Here is a 20,354-nt window from a genome sequence, read left to right on the forward strand (position 1 = left end):
AAAAAAAAAAAAAAAAAAAAAGATTTAAATGTTCCTTTCTTGGTGAATTGCTATGGAAGGTCAAAGGGAAAGCCACAACAATTCAATTAAATCCAAAATATTTGTTGTGCTTCTGTAGCTGAATATGGGTAGGGTTATACATAGGAATGTATAACCATGCTGATGTCTCATTCTAAACATATGACCACTAACTTTAAATGGGTCCTTACGGCTATCTGGCAATTCAACTATATTTCCTTAGTCCATTCATTCTCCATTTCTTCAAATATTCTCCAAATAGATGGCTATTTTTTACCTTCTCTTCCCCTATTCTCACTCCAGATGATGACTCTACTTCCTACTACAGAAACAAAATAGAAGTAATCAGAGGAGAACCTCCACAAGCTTGCATTGTCACATCTTCTCAGCTACCTGTGCCTCATATGTCTATATAATTGTCTTCCCTTCTGTTCTTTTACATTGATCCTGCTCCTATTTAAGGACATAAATGGACAGCTCTCAAAAAAAGACACACAAATGGCAAAAAAATATGAAAAAATGCTCAGCATCACTAATTGTCATGGAAATGCAAATTAAAATGACAGTGAGACACCACCTTACACCAACCAGAAGGCCCATTACTGAAAAAAATCGAAAACCAAAAGATGCTGGCACAAATGCAGTGAAAATGGAATGTTTATACACTGCTGGTAGGTGTGTAAATTAGTACAACCTCTATGGAAACTGGTCTGAAGATTTTTCAAAGAACTAAAAATAGCCGGGCTCGATGGCTCAGCCTATAATCCCGCGCTTTGGGAGGCCAAGGTGAGTGAATTGCCTGAACCCGTGGATTTGAGACCCACTTGGGCAACTTGGTGAGACCTCATCTCTACAATAAATAAAAAATTAGCCGGGCGTGGTAGCGCGCACCTGTAGTTCCAGCTACTTGGAAGGCTGAGGCGGAAGTATCACCGGAGCCCAGCAGGTTGAGGCTGAGGTGGCCAGGAGAGGTCACTGCACTCCAGTCTGGGCGACAGAGTGAGACTCCAACTCAAAAAAAAAAAAGAACTAAAAGTAGATCTACTATTCAATCCAGGAATTCCACTACTAGGTATGTACCCAAAGAAACAGAGGTCATTATATTAAAAAAAGATACATGCACCTGCATGTTCATCACAGGACAATTCACAATTGCAAAGGTGTAGAATCAACCTAAATGCCCATCAACTGATCAGTGGATAATGAAAATGTTATATATATATATCTCCCATGAAATATTATTCAGCAATAACAAAGAATGAAATAATATCTTTTGCAGCTACTTGGATGCAACTGGAGAACATCATCCTTAGTGAACTAACATAGGATCAGAAAACCAAATACCACATGTTCTCACTTATAAGTGGAAGCTAAACTAAGGATCTGTTAACATATAGAGAATGATATAACAGACAATGGAGACTCAGAAGGAGGAGTGAGAAAGGGGTGGAGGAATGAAAAATCACCTGTTGGGTACAATATGTACAGGTGGGAGTGGTGGGTACACTTAAAGCCCAGAGTTCTTTGCCACTATACAATGCAACCATGTAACCAAAAACTATTTTCACCCACTAAAGCTATTGAAAAACATAAAGAAAAAATAAATAAAAATAAAAACAAAATAAAATAAAATAAAATGATAGGATATAAATCACTGTAATAAAAGGTATTGGTCAGAAAGTGATATGACCAGATTTGCAGGTTGGCAAAATCACCTGGGCACAGATCGGAAGGGAGGTCCTAGAACACTTAGGAAGGTAGATCATATTTTGAGGGCAGACAGATAGATCAGCATGAAGCCCAGGAAACAGAACTTGCCTAGAGATATAGATTTTGAGGGGGTAATATAAGCCTAAAGGTGGTAGAATAAATTATGGGAATGAATGGGATTATACAGAGAGAATATCTAAAATGGCAAAATGACAAAGAACAAAACCCTGAGAACATTCAACATTTGAGAGCTGGAGAAAAGAAAAAAATCAAAGGAGAATTAGAAGGACCAGGCAGGATGTGAGAAGAGAATCTAGAGAAAGCAGGGTCATGGACTCAAGAAAGGAAAGATTCTTAGGGAAGAAAGAAATGGTCAACATTGTCAAATGCCTTAGTGAGGTCATGCAGGACAAAGACTGAAAGTGACCACTAGAGAAGGCACTGAGGTCCATGGTCATCAGTGGACTTAGAAAGAATAGTATGGATGGGGCGGAAGCCAGACTGCAATTAACTGAGGCATGGCTATGTAGTAACTAAGTGAGTTCAGCAAGCCTAGGCTGTCCTTTCTAGAAGCCTGGATATAAAGGAAAAGAATCTAGCCGCGAATATAGATGGGAAAGGACAAAATCTAGATTTCCATACAACCACGCAATCTCCCTACTGGAAATATATCCGGAGGAACTCAAATCACTCTATGAAAAAGATGCCTGCACACATATGTTTATTGAGCATTGTTCACAATAGCAAAAACATGGAACCAACCATGCCGCCCATTGAAAAAGGACTGGATAAAAAAGACATGGTGCATATGCACGATGGAATATTAAGCAGCCATAAAGGACAAAATTATGAACTTCACAGCAACTTGGATGAACTTAGTCTATCACAGAAACAAAGAACTGAAAATCACATGTTCTTACTCATAAGCGGGCCTTGATCAATTATCATAATATTATAAGAAAAGGGTTGGCAGTAATGGGAATCTGCCAATGGAGGGGGGGCACACCTCATCAACAAGGGTACCTGCATAATGAACATTTGTATACCTAACCCTGAGTTGTACCCCACATCTTTAAAATTTAAAAAAATTTTTTAAAGAAATTTCAATGAAAAAAAGAATACAGTCATTTTGATGGAATAAATGTTTATATGTTTAGGAGAATAAGATACTCCAGAGATGGAAAATAAGAAGCGGATATAATAGAGAGAGGAACATCCTTGAATCAAGAGAGGATGGGATCTAAAACAAAGATGAAGGGATTTCTTAGGCAAGATGAGGGATACCTCTTCCCCAGGGGAAAAAAAATTGAAAGAACACGTTCCCAAGAACCTTAATTTTCTATATTATAAAGAAGCAAGATGATTTGCAGAGGGGAGCAAGGGGAGGATCACAAGATCTTGTGAAAGATATAAAAGGTTTGAAGTAGTTGTAGTGAGAAATAAAAGACAGATCATGAATGATCAGTTAAGGCTAGACCTCATCACCCTATGGTGGTATCAAAGAGCACAGCTTGGAAATGTTTTTGAGGAACTCGAGTGAAGTGATCAGAAGGCAGAGGGTAAAACTGATTTGAGAGAATGAAATCGTGATACCAATTTTTCTTTCTTATATAACAGTTCAAGGTTATAGGTTAGCCATCTGTTTATAACTGCCCCACAATTGGAACTACAAAGAAAATTAGCTTACTTGAGAGCTGGGCATCAATAACCATGGAAGATGAAGTTGATGACTGTTCATTACTTGCATCAATTTGAACCAGGGATGTATTTTTAATATTATTTTCCTTTATCTTCCAGTCATTCTTATGTAGCAAGCCTTCAACATTGGTGACTTTACAGCTAATACCACAGCCTGTCACAACCTGGAAATCTATGCAGGTACCCAAGGTTTCAGCGTTCAGCTCCTAACAAATAGAAACAAAAGTATTTCCTCTGCTGTTCCAATAATCCAAGGTCATCCATTAGCAAAATCAAAGATTAATCTTAGTTCTAAATGTTTAGTATAAAGCTGTTACTTATCATTGCCTACTTAACAGCACAGTTTTATAAGGATGAAGGAACAGAGCATTGAGCGTAACATTCAAAGCTACAGGAAAGTCTCAGAATCCTATGTCTTAATCGCACTTTCTAAAATCTACAGAAAATATGGAGGACTTATTAATATTCTCTGTCCTTTCTAGTACAGAATTACAAATTAAAATTTTGATTCTATAGTCAAGTAAGTTTTCTACTCAGTATAGGGCAAAGGGTAACACAATAGAGCCTTTAGTTACCAGACTGCTCTCTGGTTCTGTGTCCTCAGTAAGCCAAATAATTTTGGGGGCCATCATTGTTTTTGACTCTTTATAGCATTATCCTGTCTCTTGTTTGATTTCGGTGTAAAGAAGCCAGGTCAGTAATAGTTAAGAGGCAAAAACAAAATAACAAATTAAAAAATGGCAACACCAATGGTAGAAACTGCTACCTTTTAAGTGTAAAAATTAATGTAAGATAATTCATAAAGAACTTACACAAATCAATGAGAAAAAGACAAACAACCCTATGGAAAAACAGGTAATGGTTATTAATAGGTTAAAGAAAAAAGAAATTCAGATGACCAATAAATATATTAAAAGATGCTCGTCGGCCTCGGTGGCTCAGCCTGTAATCCCAGGGAGGCTGAGGTGAGTGGACTGCCTGAGCCTGCGGGTTCCAGACCACCCTGGACAACTTGGCGAGACCTTGTCGCTACAATAAATAAAAAAATTAGCCAGGTGTGGTAGTACACACCTGTAATTCTGGCTACTTGGAAGCCTGAGGTGGAAGGATTGCCGGAGCCCAGCAGGTCGATGCTGGGGTGGCTGTGAGCGTGCCACTGCACTCCAGCCTGGGCAACAGAGTGAGACTCCAACTCAAAAAAAAAAAGATGCTCAACTTTATTCATAATTAAGGAAATGCAAAGCAAAACATCAATATGTAAATATTTGCACTTATTACACTAGAAAAATAAAGTGTTAGTAAAAATATGGGGAAATGAGCACTTGTAACTTTTGGTGCAGGTATAAATTGGTACAACCTCTTGTACGGGTGCTGGTAATACTCATCATGTGGACATTGGTAATATTAACCAAAATTTTACTTGCATGAACCCTTTGACAGCAATTGTTTTGATAGGTATTTAATGTAGAAACAGATTTGCAAAAGCTGACAAAGATGTCCACTGTACACTGTAAGAGCCAAAAAACCAATCACACTACCGAATACAATATAGTCATAAAAAACAATGAGGCAGACCTGTATTTACTGATATGAAAAATGCATTTAATAAAAAAATAAGGTAACAAAAATTGATCACTGTATAACCTTTCTGTATATAGTTCCAAAATAATAAATACATATATGTTGGTGTGTGCATTAAAAACAGTTAACAGATGTATGCTTTTGTGAATATACTAAGATTATTACATTGCACACTTTTAAAGAGTGAAGTTTATAGTATATGAATTATATCTCAATAAAGTTGGTTTTTTTTGTTATTTTAAAGATGTGGGGTACAATTCAGGGTTAGGTATGCAAATGTTCATTATGCAGGTAACCTTGTTGATGAGGTGTGCCCCTCCCTCCCCTGGCAGTTTCACTCAGCTATCAATCCCACCACACCTCTACTGGCAGTTTCCACTACTGCCAATCCCTTTCTTATAGTATTATGATAATTGTTCAAGGTCTGCTTATGAGTGAGAACATATCTGTTCTTTGTTTCTATAATAGATCACTGAGTATGATAGACTCTAAACCCATCCAAGTTGCTGCAAAGTCCATATGTTTGGTTTTTTTTATGGCCGTATAATATTCCATTGTGTTTATGTACCACATTTTTTTTTATCCAGTCTAGCTTTGATGGGCAGTATGGTTGGTTCCATGTTTTTGCTATTGTGAATAGAGCTGCAACAAACATGCATGTGCAAGTATCTTTTTGGTAGAATAACTTGAGTTCCTCCGGGTATATTCCAAATAGGGGAATTGCTGGGTCATATGGAAGGTCAGTTTCTAGTTCTTTCAGAAATCACCACACTGTCTTTCAAAAAGGTTGCACTAGTTTGCATTCCCACCAGCAGTGCAAAAGCATTCGTTTTTTCCCGCATCCTCACCAGCATCTGTTGTTTTAGTAATGATGGCCATTCTTACTGGGGTTAGGTGGTATCTCAATGTGGTTTTGATTTGCATTACTCTGATGATGAGTGAGGCTGAGCACTTTTTCATGTGTCTGTTGGCTGCCTGTATATCTTCTTTTGAGAAGTGTCTACTCATGCCTTTTGCCCATTTTTAAATGGGGCTTTTTTTTTCTTTTTGGCACATTTGAGTTCCTTGTAGAACCTAAATGTTAGGCTTTTGTCAGAGATACAGTTGGCAAATAATTTTTCCCATTCTGTGAGCTGTTTCCCCGCTGTCTTGATGGTTTCTTTTGCTTTGCAGAAGCTCGTCAGTTTGATGAGGTCCCACTTATCTATCTTATCTCTTATGGTATGGGCACTTGGGGTTTTGTTCAGGAATTGGTTGCCAGTTCCAATTTCCATAAGGGTGCCTCCTGCATTGTCTAAGATTCTTATAGTTTGAGGTTTTACGTTTAGGTCTTTGATCCATTTAGAGTTAATTTTTGTGTATGGTGATAGGTAGGGGTCCTGTTTCAGTCTTCTGCATGTGATCAGCCAGTTTTCCCAGCACCATTTACTGAATAGGTTCTCCTCTCCCCAGTGGTTGTTGTTGGAGGCTTTGTCAAAGATGAGTTAGTTAAGAAATTGAGGCTTTGCTTCCAGAATCTCTATCCTGTTCCATTGGTCTATATAAAAGCTGTTATTTTTCAAGACTGTTAGTGGGTTAACAGTTGTTAAACTTTGAAGAGAGGAATTATAGAAGAGGGTAGGGAATGAGGTTTTCAATTTTCACTATGTAATTCTCTGAAATTTCCTACTACAAATATGTATTACTTCTATTTTAATTTTTTATGTCAGCGGGAGTTATCTGTGTAATTGCATTATAGTTCATTGCTGTTTTCATCTTTATACTTGTCTGTATGAAGAAACTAAGGCATATAAAATGAAATTAGAAAATACAAATCTCTTTAGCACCATACCAACTATATGCATAAATTATAGGCAAATACCAGTCTAGATTTGATCTGGGGAATTCCTATAGAATATGACTACATTATTAAACAAGGGGGGGGAATTATACCTGTTTGCAGTATTTAGTTACTGCCGCTCCTAGAGGGTGTTCACTGTTACTTTCAGCAGTTCCCACAATGGCCAGGATCTTATTGCGTGATATTCTGTTACTTTCCACTAGAACCTTTACTTGATTTACTACTGGGGTTCCATGAGTAATAGTTCCAGTCTTATCAAATACCACTACCTTTACCTGTAAGGAAATTAAAATACAGTGGCTTGATAATCCTTAACATTATCTTTACAGAAATAAGAAAAGGGTTTACTTTGATGAACAGATTATTATTTTGTTTCTTTTAAATTGATCTTTGACTTAATTTGACTTAATAACCTGACGGTCTTTGGGAGAACAAAAGAAGAAATAATCTTAGTTATACCTAATAGCCCTCTCCTGCAAACATTAAACTGTTTAATCGTGCTATATGATTGTGACTATATATTAGAAAACTATAGCTAATTGTTAAGGGTTGACTATCAGTAGGTAATTAAGTCATGCTTCTAGTACCTCCAGGGAAAACAGAGAGCCTTTCAATCCTAATAAATGTTAGATCCACCGGGGAAATTTAGGCAGTAGGTAGATGATTATAAGAAAAAAGGTAGGTAATTAAGTTGAAATAAGCACCAGATAAGACCTGCTGGGTTGCTTTTGCTTTATTGGTTGGATCTAGATTAGAAGCTTGGGCTGAGAAGAGATAGTTCAGGAAACCAATGTGAGAAATTTGCCCCAGACAGAAAAAAGTAGAGGCTGGTATCAAAGAACACAATCACCTCACAGTAAACTTGAAATAGGAACCTTGAAAATTAATAGCCCAAGGAGCCAAGATAAAAGAGAAATGACAACTAAATACAAAGAATGATTCTGGACACGAGAAAAATAAAGGACATTGAGACAACTGAGAAAACTAAAACATAGAGTATAGATTAGATAATAGTATTACATCAATATTAATTTCTTGGTTTTGATAATTGTACTAGAATGTCCTTATTCTTTAAAAAGGAGCCCGATAGCTACAGTAAAGGGTATATAGGAGTTCTTTGTACTACACTTGCAACTTTTAAGTTTGAAGTTACATCAAAATTTAAAATGTCTATAAAAATTATTAGCCTGTATTCACTGGCTAGATGAGGTTCCAGATTTGTTCTAAGCTATGTTCTATGTTTAATATATGCATCTATATATAGTTTATATCTTCATAATAAGAGTAGATTAGTAGAACCATGGTTTTAGTTGAAGTTGCCTTAATTGAATCAGGTAGACTTAACTGAAACTGTTAAGGAAACTCTAATACAAGAGAGATCCGAGAAAGGATTATATTCCTACAGACATAACTGTAATCTGACAGCTGGGTGTTGTAAAGGCAAAGATACTATTGTAATTGCAGAAATTCGCTTCCATTGAAGAACATAAGCATGCAATCACACACAAACAAATTAAAAGCCTGCTAGACTTTGGCACATTTTCCTGAGCAAATACCTACTCTGTCTTCCTGTCCTAAAGATTGGTATAGTCTGAGCTAGGATAGGACTCCAGGTTTTCCACCTCAGAGTCTGCTCTAAGAGAATAGGCCTGGAGTAGTTTCAGAGATCTTAGGTTAACTAAGGCCGACCTTGAGCAGAACCAAAATATCTTTCTTATGTCAACTCTCCAGATATTCCCAGAAGAAGCTCAACATATAGACCATGTGGAAATAATTTAGGACTCTGTGTTTCTCAATAGGGAAATAATGTAGGACTTTGTGTTTCTCAATAGCTGCTATTACCAGCTTGGATGTATCAATTAATAGTTCTGGGGACTGTCTTACCTTATGAGCCATCTCCAAAGGCTCTCCACCTTTGATTAGTATGCCATTTTGGGCGCCTACTCCTGTACCCACCATCACAGCAGTTGGAGTGGCCAGTCCCAGTGAACAGGGACATGCAATACAAAGAACTGTGATAGAGGCTTGGAAAGCAAAGCGTATTATCATTTCTGTTCGAGAGATACTTCTATTGTAGCCCTTTAGAAAAAAGGCATACATTTTGGTTATTGACTTAGAGCAGAACAAAACAAAAGAAACAAAGCTTAACACTATTTAAATAAAACCACAATTTTAAAGTCAGGTATCTTATCTTCTGCCAACGTCATTTTTTAGTTACAAGTAAGAAAATACTTTTTTTCTTTTAGGAATACAAAAAATCGTAACATAACTGGTAAACCAACGATAGTCCTAAAATCAAGATTTCATTTCTGATGATTCCAGAGTTACAAATTATGGAGTGAATATAAGGAACATAAAATTTCACTTTTTCTTTTTTTCCCTATATTGAGAATGTTTTTATTAGGGGCCTTCAGAAATAGCTGCAAAAGTAGGATATAATTTTCAACAAACTTGATCCTGAACAAATAGAATTCTAAATCTCTGTATACCAAAATCTGCCTTTCATATTAGTTTAAAGACTGGGGGAAAAAAATCACCTGCATGCAAATAGAGCTTAGTCATATTTCAACAAAATCCTTTCAGACATAATGTGAACCAAGTATATCTGCTAGTTAAGCTTTTAGGGACGTTGAGTGTTTGCTCATGTGAGAAATATAATTGATGGTTTTAAGGGAAAATCTCCTAAGACTCCTTGAACTCATGAGAAAAATTCATGAATAACATTCCAAAATACTTATCCCAAATCCTCTTGTTCAATGTGTATTTAAAAGACATAAATTGTTGAAAGAAACTTTTATATCACACTAATGACCATAACATGAAATAGATACAGAGTTATTATGATTCTTTAACTGAAAAAACAAACAGCATGAAAGGGTGTACAGCATGGCATTTTTTAAAAATAAAGAATCACAAACTAAAGAAAACAAAATCACACTGGAAATGAGACTAAGCCTAACATGTAAAAGTTTAATACTTGATTTCACAAGTCATAATAAAAAATTTTTTCCAAAAGGAAATTTTTTATATCTATAGAAATGCAAATGCTATTCTTACCATCCTCCTATTCCAGCCCCTTAAAGATACTGGTAACTATTAAAGTTATTTCTACTTAATTACCTATGCAAAAGATTCACAAACTGTTTTGCATGTAGTAAAGAGTTATTACAAGTTACTTACAGGAAAGTAGGTTTCCACAATTTCAAAATTCAGAAATCCAATTATAATCCATACCAAGAGTGTAGCAATGGAAACAAAGACGATGAAAGGAACAAAGTAGCCACTGAGTTTGTCTGCAAACTGCTGGATAGGGGCCTAGAATTTAAAAAATAACACTAAGCATATCAAAGTCTCCTGACATTGAGTATAGAGTGTAGTTAACACAAACTGGAATATTTTAATAAACTCCATATTAATGCAACTAAAATGTATTGGTGGAAAATAAAAAACTAGATCAAGATTTATACTGAGAAAGCTTTAAAGAAAACACTTTCTGGTTCTCCTAGGGAGATAAATTACCTTTGAAGTTTGTGCCTCTTCCACAAGTTTGACAATTTGAGAAAGGGTTGTGTCTGCTCCAACATGGGTTGCACAGATAAGTAGTGACCCATTTTGGTTAATGGAACCAGCAATCACTGTGCTGCCAGGTTTCTTAGCCACAGGCATTGCCTCTCCTGTATAAAGAGTAAAGATATATTTAGGAAGCATAAATGATCACTATCTTGAAATATATCATTATTTGCTAATTGTCAAAAATATCTAGAAAGGAGATTCTTACTTCATAAACTAGAATCTGGACCTATGCCTAGGTAAAAGTGGCCCTCCCTTTTTCCTCATGCCAGTTTTAGGCCAAGCCCAGGGGTATATACTTTAAACTGGAAAAACCTAATGTTAGTTCTTGCTGGCAGATACTTTTGAAACTTTACCATAATCCTAGATTATTGGTTCTCAACCTGCTCTCAAGGAACATTTAGAAATATGGAAGGGAGTTTTTGTTTATAATAATAACTAGGAGTTGGGGGAGCATGGGGGAGCAGGCCAGGGTCAAGGATACTGAATTGTACAACAGTGTGTAAGATAGTTACTCAGAGCCAAGACTTACCCAATTACAAAACTGGCAATAGCACCCCTGTTGAGAAACAGAGTCCTAAATTATTTCCACATGGTTCATAAGCTGAGCTTCTCTTGAAACTATTTGGAGAGTTAAAGCAGGAAAGGTATTATTTCTCCAGATTAGCCTTAGCTACCTAAGATCTCTAAAACTACTGCAGGCCTATTCTCTTAAAGCAGACCCTGACATGGAAAACCTGTAGCCCTATCCTAGCTCAGACTATACTGGTCTTTAGGACAGGAAGACAGAATAGGTATTTGCCCAGCAGGATCTCCAGGAAACTGAAACAACTTCTTCTAGTTATGCAGCCTAGTAATTAACAATCTTCAATGAAAAGAGCCTTTAATAACATAACTAAAACAACAAAGTAAATCTGAGGAAATTGATTTAATACATACTTTAAAAAAATTGATATTCGCCGGGCTCGGTGGCTCAGCCTGTAATCCCGCGCCTTTGGGAGGCTGAGGTGAGTGGATTGCCTGAGCCCGCGGGTTCGAGACCCGCCTGGGCAGCAAGACCTCATCTCTACAATAAATCAAAAAAATCAGCCGGGCGTGGTAGCGCATGCCTGTAATTCCAGCTACTTAGAAGGCTGAAGCGGAAGGATCGCTGGAGCCCAGCGGGTCGAGGCTGTGATGCCCGGGAGCGGTTACTGCACTCCAGTCTGGGCGACAGAGTGAGACTCCAACTCAAAAAAAAAAAAAAAAAGTCATTTTCTCTTTGTTTATGATTTACTCACTCATACTTGCTACAAAAGATCTTCACCTTTTGTGCCTATTTTTCATTAACACTTTAGATTCACTTCACTTTCATGTCACGATACTCTGAGAAAATCATACCTGTGATGAGGGACTCATCTACCATAGAATGTCCTTCAATAACACGGCCATCCACTGGAAATTTGCCTCCTGGAACCACTTTAATAATGTCCCCACGTTGTACAAGTTCCACATCCACTTGTTCTTCACTGTATATAAGTTAACATAAAGACATCATGACAATATACTTCTCCATGCAAGCTTTTTAGTTCATGTCAGGCTTGTGGTTCCATAGTTACTAGCAATGGAAGCTAGAACCAACATTTAAGCTAGGGACTACTATGCCAGTCTTGCTCACTGTTGGTGAACAGCACAGTACCTGGCACAAAGCAGGTACTCTAAATATTTGTTGAATAATCACTGAATGGAAATGTGAAAGTTTTAAAAAACAATGTAATTGTTCCATTTAATTAAAAATTTATTGTGTAAATTTGCCTAAACAATTTTAAGAGTATAAAAACTAGAAATACAAAAAATGAAATCTAATCAAATCTTTAGTTTTATCTTCCAATTAAAAGGAAAACAGGAGTTATAGAACAAGTTAAATGACACCACAAGGAAGCAAAGAGACAAATTCAGATAGTGGGATATTCTACAGAACAACTGATGGATGTTTCTTCAACAAGTCAATTGTATTGGAGGGGAGGAGGAAAGAAGGAAAGAAGGGAGGAAGGCAGGAGCTGTTTTAGATGAAAAGAAATGTAAGACAAATGATAGTCAAATGCAGTGATACACAGATCTTGTTTGCATTCTATTTCTTTTCTCTTCTGTTCTCTTCTCTTCTTTTCTGTTAGGTGTTACTCTGACACCCAGGCTGGAATGCAGTGGCAAAATAACGGCTTACCACAGCCTCGAACTTTTGGGCTCAGGCGATCATTCTGCCTCAGCCTTCCCAGTCGCTGGGACCACAGACCATGTCCAGCTAATTTTTTGATTTTTTTGTAGAGATGGGGGTCTCGCTATGTTGCCTAGGCTGGTCTTGAACTCCTGAACTCAAGCAATCTTCCTGCTTCAACCTCCAAAAGTGCTGGGATTATAGGCATGAGCCACTGTGCCTGGCCATTTGCATTCTATTTCAAACAAAGAAACTTAAAAACATTTTGGAGGCAATAGGAAAAATGTGAACATGGATAGGGTATTAGGTAACATCAAGGAATAATTATTCATTTTGTTAGGTGCAATATGGTATAACAATGTGGTATATGAATTCGTCCTCTTTTAAAGAAACACTACAGAAATATTTCATAAAATGACATGACTGAGATTTGCCACCACAACAACAGAGAGATAAAATAGATACACAAAGTGGGACAAAATGCGGATAACTGTTAAATCTGGGAGACAGATTATACGGGTTCATGAAATTATTTTCTCTACTTCTTTGTATATTTCAAATTTTTCATAAGAAGTTGAAAAAAACAGAAGGTGAAAGAGTGAAGATAAATACCTCAGGAGGATATTTTCAGGGTCAAGAGTTACAACAGTTGCTTCTGTAGCTTGTAGTGAGATTAGCTTTGCCAGAGCCTCTGATGTTTTGCCCTATAAAACAAAAACATTGACAATTGTTAAATAAAAAGTTCAGGTCTTAACTAAAATAAAGATATAATCTTTAACATTTATCCAAAAGACAGCTTTAGGAATTAATTTGTTCAAACCAGAACATTTTTCACCTCAAAAATATGAAGTACAAAAATACTAAAAAGTGGTCAAGTTGGCTTCATCTCCAGGATGCAGAGCTGGTTCAATATCCACAAGATCATAAGTGTAATTAAATATATCAACAGATGTAAAAACAAGAAACATGATTATATCATTAGATGCAGAAAAAGCTTTTGATAAAATCCAGTATCGCTTCAAGATAAAAACCCTCAAACACCTAGGTATGGAAGGAACATACCTAAAAACAGTAAACACCATCTACAGTAAACTCACAGCTAGCATACTGCTAAATGGACAGACTGGAAACATTTCCCCTGAACACTGGAAGAAGACAAGGCTGCCCACTCTCACCCTTCTTGTTCAAAATTGTGTTGAAAGTCCTAGCTAGGCTGGGCTTGGTGGCTCAGTCTGTAATCCCAGCAATTTGGAAGGCTGAGGTGAGTGGATTGCCTGAGCCCGTGGGTTCAAGACCAGCCTGGGCAATTGGCGAGACCTTGTCTCTACAATAAATAAAAAAAATTAGCTGGGAGTGGTAGCATGCGCCTGTAGTATCAGCTACTTGAAAGGCTGAGGTGGAAGGATCACCGGAGCCCAGCAGGTCGACGATGGGGTGGCTGTGAGTTTGCCACTGCACTCCAGCCTGGAGGATAGAGTAAGACTCTGACTCAAAAAAAAAAAAAAAAAAAAAAAAGAGAAAGTCTTAGCTAGAGCAATTAAACAAGAGAAGGAAATCAGGGGTATCCAAATAGGAAAAGAGGAAGTCAAATTATCCCTCTTTGCTGATGATATAATCCTATACCTTGAAAATCCAAGAGAACTTGTCAAAAACCTGCTTGCACTGATAAAGGACTTTGGCAAAGTCTCAGGGTACAAAATAAATGTGCAAAAGACAGATGCATTCTTATGCACCTACAACAAGCAGACAGAGAACCAAATAAAATGCACAATGCCATTCAAAATAGCCACACAAAAAATGAAATACTTCGGCATCTTCCTAACCAGAGGAGAAGTGAAAGACCTTTACAGTGAGAACTATAAAACACTGCTCAGAGAAATCCAAGAAGACACAAATAAATGGAAAAATATTCCGTGCTTATGGACCGGAAGAATCAATATTGTTAAGATATCCATCCTACCAAAAGCAATCTACAGATTCAACACAATACCCATTAAATTACCAACATCATTCTTCTCAGACCTGGAAATGACAATACAGAAATTCATATGGAAACATATACAACCACGAATAGCCAAAACAATCCTTAGCAAAAGAAACAAAACAAGAGGTATCACACTTCCAGACTTCAAACTTTACTACAAGGCTACAGTAATCAAAACAGCCTAGTATTGGTACAAGAACAGGCATACAGACCAATGGAACAACACAGTGATTCCGGAAGCAAAGCCCCAATTTCTCAACTAATTCACCTTTGACAAAGCCTCCAACAACAACTACTGGGGAGAGGAGAACCTGTTCAGTAAATGGTGCTGGGAAAATGGGCTGAACACATGCAGAAGATTGAAACAGGACCCCTACCTATCACCATCCACAAAAATGAACTCTAAATGGATCAAAGACCTAAAACATAAAACCTCAAACTATGAGAATTTTAGACAATGCAGGAGACACCCTTATGGAAACTGGACCTGGCAACCAATTCCTGAACAAAACCCCAAGTGCCCATACCACAAGAGATAAGATAGACAAGTGAGAACTCATCAAACTGACAAACTTCTGTAAGAAGACCATCAAAAGAAACCATCAAGAGACTGGGAGACAGCCCATGGAATGGGAAAACATATTTGCCAGCTGTATATCTGACAATCGCCTAACATCTGAGATCTACAAGGAACTCAAACGTGCTGGAAGGAAAAAACCAAACAGCCCCAAAAAGTGGGCAAAAGACATGAACAGACACTTCTCAAAAGAAGATATAAGGGCAGCCATCAGACACATGAAAAAGTGCTCAGCCTCACTCATCATCAGAGAAATGCAAATCAAAACCACACTGAGATAACATCAAACCCCAGTAAGAATGGCCATCACTAATAAAAACCAACAACAGATGCTGGTGAGGATGCAGAGAAAAAGGAACGCTTCTATACTGCTGGTGGGAATGCAAACTAGTGCAACCTTTTTTGGAAGACAGTGTGCTGATTTCTGAAAGAACTAGAAATTGACCTTCCAATCCCTCCATTGGGAATATAACCAGAGGAACTAAAGTCATTCTACCAAAAAGATACCTGCACATGCATGTTTGTTGCAGCTCTATTCATAATAGCAAAAACATGGAACCAACCATGCTGCCCATTGAAGTGGGACCTGATAAAAAAAATGTGGTACACATACACACTGGAATATTATGCAGCCATAAAAAGAACAAACATATGGACTTCCCAGCAACTTGGATGGGTTTAGAGTCTATCATACTCAGTGATCTATCACAGAAACAAAGAACAGATATGTTCTCACTCATAAGCAGACCTTGAACAATTATCATAATACTATAAGAAAGGGATTGGCAGTAGTGGGAAACTGCCGGTGGGGGCGGGGGTGGCGGGACTGATTGGCAATTGAGGAAAATTGCCAGGGGAGGGAGAGGCACACCTCATCAACAAGGGTACCTGCAAAATGAACATTTGTATACCTAACCCTGAATTGTACCCCACATCTTTAAAAGAAGGGAAAAAAATACTAAAAAGTATTAAGTATAATTGAACAGGCATATCATGCAAGAGGAAATATAAATGCCCAATGCATGTAAAAATGTTTATCCATGACATTAATGGAAATGAAAACTAAAGCAACCCTGCAATGACATTTAAATATCTATTAACTTAGGAAGAATTTAGATGAGATGTGATGCAGATGCAGTTGCAGTAAAACTACTTCATTGACATACCCTTTGCTGGCAAAAATTGTTAATAACTTATAGCATCAGCCATAGAAATATTTAGGCCTTTTTTTTTTTGAGTTGGAGTCTCACTCTGTCACCCAGACTGGAATGCAGTGGCCGCTCCCGGCCACCGCAGCCTTCCTGCTGGGCTCCGGCGATCCTTCCACCTCAGCCTTCCAAGTAGCCGGAATTACAGGCATGCGCTACCACACCCAGCTGATTTTTTGATTTATTGTAGAGATGAGGTCTTGCTGCCCAGGCGGGTCTCGAACCCGCGGGCTCAGGCAATCCACTCACCTCAGCCTCCCAAAGGCGCGGGATTACAGGCTGAGCCACTGAGCCCAGCTAGATTTAGGCCTTTTAGTCAGTAATCATATCCTTTGTAATATATACTAAGATACTAGTTCAGTGGAAATGACCAACTATTAGACATGAATATGTTCAATGCAGGATTCTCTAAAATAAAATTTAAAAAACCAGAAACAATCTAATTGAGAAAAAACCAAAATGGTTTAGTAAATTTGAGCACATTGACTTGATAGACTATTATTATTTACAAATATCAAATAATTATCTGGACTGCAAAAATGGTGAAAAAGTTTATAGTGTTAAGGGTACAAAGTAGTATGTATATTACATTTGCAACTCTGTTCAATCTAAAGGTATATGGACGAAGATTAGAAAGTGATTTACATTATAGCACAGGACTTTGGATGAATTTTTCCACCATTTTTTTTTCTTTTTTTAGTTGGAGTCTCACTCTGTTACCCAGACTGGAGTGCAGTGGCCGCTCCCAGTCACCGCAGCCTCGACCTGCTGGGCTCTGGCGATCCTTCCGCCTCAGCCTTCCAAGTAGCCGGAATTACAGGCATGCGCTACCATGCCCGGCTGATTTTTTTTATTTATTGTAGAGATGAGGTCTCGCTGCCCAGGCGGGTCTTGAACCCGCAGGCTCAGGCAATCCACTCACCTCAGCCTCCCAAAGGCGCAGGATTACAGGCTGAGCCACCGAGCCCGGCTCACCATTTTTTTAAACCATGTGGGCACATCAATTTTTAAATTAATAATGTGACATAAATAAATAAATATTTCTCAAATGTTTCTCTCTCAAAATAAACATAGATATACTGTACTATCTATAGCATTAATTCTATAAATGTGGTAAATCTTCTAAATGAATATTTAACTTAAAATACTGCCAAAACAAAAACACTTTCAGTGAATGGTTAACTACATAAATCAACATATATTTCTAATAATTGGTCAAACAGTTTATGGTCATTTATTCACCCAACATTTTAACAAATGTCACCTTTTCTTACTTTACCTTTGCTATATGTTCCAGCCATCGGCCTAGTGCAATAAATACAAATAGCATAGGAGGTGTGTCAAAGAAAGTAATAGGATTCATTTTGGCTCTCTCATACACTGCGACCAGAAGAATAACCAAAGAGTAGACAAATGCAATGGTGGTTGCCAGCACAATCAGAACGTCCATATTTGCCGTCTTATGCTTTAGTGATTTGTAAGCCTGAATGTAGAAGTACCAGCCTCCAAAAAACTGCAATATAGAAATGATAATCATTGAATTTTTTAAAATGCTGAAATTCACATATGTATTTCAATAACTTAAAGTATCAAACTTCAACTCCTTTGGCTTTTACCTAATCCATAAAAATTAAGGGGCAATTTTAAGCTGAAACAATAATGTTTGTACAGATGTGCAAGCCCTTGGATGCTCTATCCTTTATGAGCCAATGAATATTCCATAGTATAAAGACAGTCAGAGGGTTCTTGGATTTTTCTTTTTGAGGCTAACAATAACAAGAACTAGGAAAATAATTACTATTTTTTTCAAGGATTTTAAATATAAACCTCGGCTCCCCTTTCCAAAACTCAATCTAAGTGGTATATCACAAGCTATCAAATCCGTTGGCTGTTTTTGCTGGTAACCATAACTGAAAAAATTATTTCATTACTACAGAGAAACAAAGTAAGATGTTTTAAAAGTAACTACTGTCTTTTATAAGGATCAGATTTCCATTCCACAGTAAAAGTTTATCTAAAAAAAATAGTTGAAAACATACAGAAAGTAATGCACTGAAGTACCAGGGAGAAATAACAAATATAAAGTCATATGCAGTAGCAGATAAAATGTCAGGGAGAAATAACAGATATAAAGTTACAGCCTAGCATGGTGGCTTGCACCTGTAGTCTCAGCTACTTGGGAGGCTGAGGCAAGAGGACTGATTGAAGCCAAGAGTTTGAGACCAGACTGGGCAACACAGTGAGACCCTGTTTCTAAAATTTTTTTAACTAGCCAGGCATGGTGCCTTTATTCCCAGCCACTTGGGAGGCCGAGTTGGAAGTACTGCTAGAGCCCAGGAGTTCAAGGCTGCAGTGAGCTATTATCATACCACTGCATTCCAGTTTGGGTGAAAGAGTAATATCCTGTCTCTAAAAAGTAAAAAGAGAAAATAAAGGTATATATAGCAGTATATATAAATGCCAAATAAAAAAATTGAACTCTTGTTCTCTGTTTTGTCATTAAGCAATATTCTTAGAGTTTACATGGAATCTATTATCTACTTTACTCAGTTTAAGATTATTTCAGTAAAGCATATAGCATAAAATGATCAGACCTCTGGCTAATATCTGTTTTACAACTGAAAATAACCTTGCATACCACACTGTGGTATTATCAACAAATTTACTTGCTAACATGTTACTTGCCTGTACAGGTACACACAATAAAAAGGACAGCAAATTCATAATGGACAATCCTGGCAGGATCTGGCGTTCCAGGAACATGGAAGAATGAATGTTGATAATTTCTTCTTTACTCATGTTCTGATTATGGTGAAGAGTTGCAAGGTGGTGGTCCATAACCATCATATATATCATCAGCCCCATTACAGGAATACAGAAAAATAGGCTCACAAGAAAGGACCGTCTCCATCTTATACAGAAAAATAAGAAAAATCATGCTCAAAAGTAGCTAATGGCTAAAGAGTCTACGTACTTTAGAGAAATATAACTTGTGAACACTCCACCTCGTGTAAGGATGACATTGTAAAAAATGACATGCCAAAAGGATGTTAAATTTATAATGAGTAGTCAAAATCTGTTTCTTACTGATACTCCAAAAGTACTTACTGTCTTATTTCTCGTTTATGGTCTAGGTGACTTGCTGACCGATCCTTCTTGACCAAAGAAGCTTCAAAACCTAAGCTCTAAGGAAATTCATGAGAAAAAAATTATTTCACTGAATGGATAAATATTGTATAGAGAAATTGTAGACCATGGTATTGTCATTGAGAACAATTCAGTTAAATTACTAAGTGTAAGTTATTCTGGGGACTACAAAGATGACATGCTTCCTGTTCTTGATTACCTTTGTTTATTTATTTATTTTTTGAGTTGGAGTCTCACTCTGTCACCCAGGCTGGAGGGCAATGGCATGCTCACAGCCACTGCAGCCTCGACCTGCTGGGCTCAGGCGATCCTTCTGCCTTAGCCTTCCAAGTAGCTGGAACTACAGGCGTGCGCCACCACACCCAGTTAATTTTTTTTATTTATTGTAGAGATGAGGTCTTGCCAAGTTTCCCAGGCTGGTCTCCATCCCGTGGACCCAGGCAATCCTCTCACCTTGGCCTCTCAAAGTGCTGGGATTATAGGCATGAGCCACCATGCCCAGCCTACCTTCATTTTTAATCTCCATCAAAGAAATGAATACTTCCTTAATTCTAATTAACATCTATCCTATTGTTCTCAAACTAACAGTTTAACTCAAGTACAACTGTCCTCAGTGGAGGTTCTCATTAATAGGTCACAAAAGTTAGCACCATAATAAAATATATTCTTCAAGGCCTTGCATTTGCAGTCTTAAATTTTGTTCAATCGGGAAAAGAACATGAAAAAAATCATTTTCCCCAGTAAAACAAAATATAAAAAGGAAACTAAACCTAAGTAATACTCATCTGACTACAGATAGTAGCATACATTATATTTTCAACTGCTAG

General features: G+C 37.4%; 1 protein-coding gene across 2 annotated transcripts in view; it reads right to left on the reverse strand.

Moving 5' to 3' along the window:
• The window catches only part of ATP7A (ATPase copper transporting alpha), a 120,520-nt gene that overhangs the window by 10,124 nt on the left and 90,042 nt on the right, over positions 1-20,354 (reverse strand). Inside the window, exons 7-16 of one of the 2 annotated variants that reach the window (XM_021719490.1) lie at positions 19,489-19,565; positions 19,066-19,291; positions 17,660-17,893; positions 13,224-13,315; positions 11,798-11,925; positions 10,367-10,521; positions 10,028-10,162; positions 8,732-8,926; positions 6,940-7,122; positions 3,416-3,632 (exon numbers count right to left, since the gene is read on the reverse strand). In XM_021719490.1, the coding sequence (XP_021575165.1) occupies positions 3,416-3,632; positions 6,940-7,122; positions 8,732-8,926; positions 10,028-10,162; positions 10,367-10,521; positions 11,798-11,925; positions 13,224-13,315; positions 17,660-17,893; positions 19,066-19,291; positions 19,489-19,565 (1,642 nt within the window). The remainder of the gene's footprint in view (positions 1-3,415; positions 3,633-6,939; positions 7,123-8,731; positions 8,927-10,027; positions 10,163-10,366; positions 10,522-11,797; positions 11,926-13,223; positions 13,316-17,659; positions 17,894-19,065; positions 19,292-19,488; positions 19,566-20,354) is intronic. The other variant, XM_021719491.1, reaches the window with a different exon arrangement.

The sequence above is a fragment of the Carlito syrichta genome, unplaced genomic scaffold, assembly GCF_000164805.1.
Source record: "Carlito syrichta isolate Samal-C Ts95f unplaced genomic scaffold, Tarsius_syrichta-2.0.1 Scaffold314761, whole genome shotgun sequence".
In the NCBI taxonomy this organism is placed as follows: domain Eukaryota; kingdom Metazoa; phylum Chordata; class Mammalia; order Primates; family Tarsiidae; genus Carlito; species Carlito syrichta.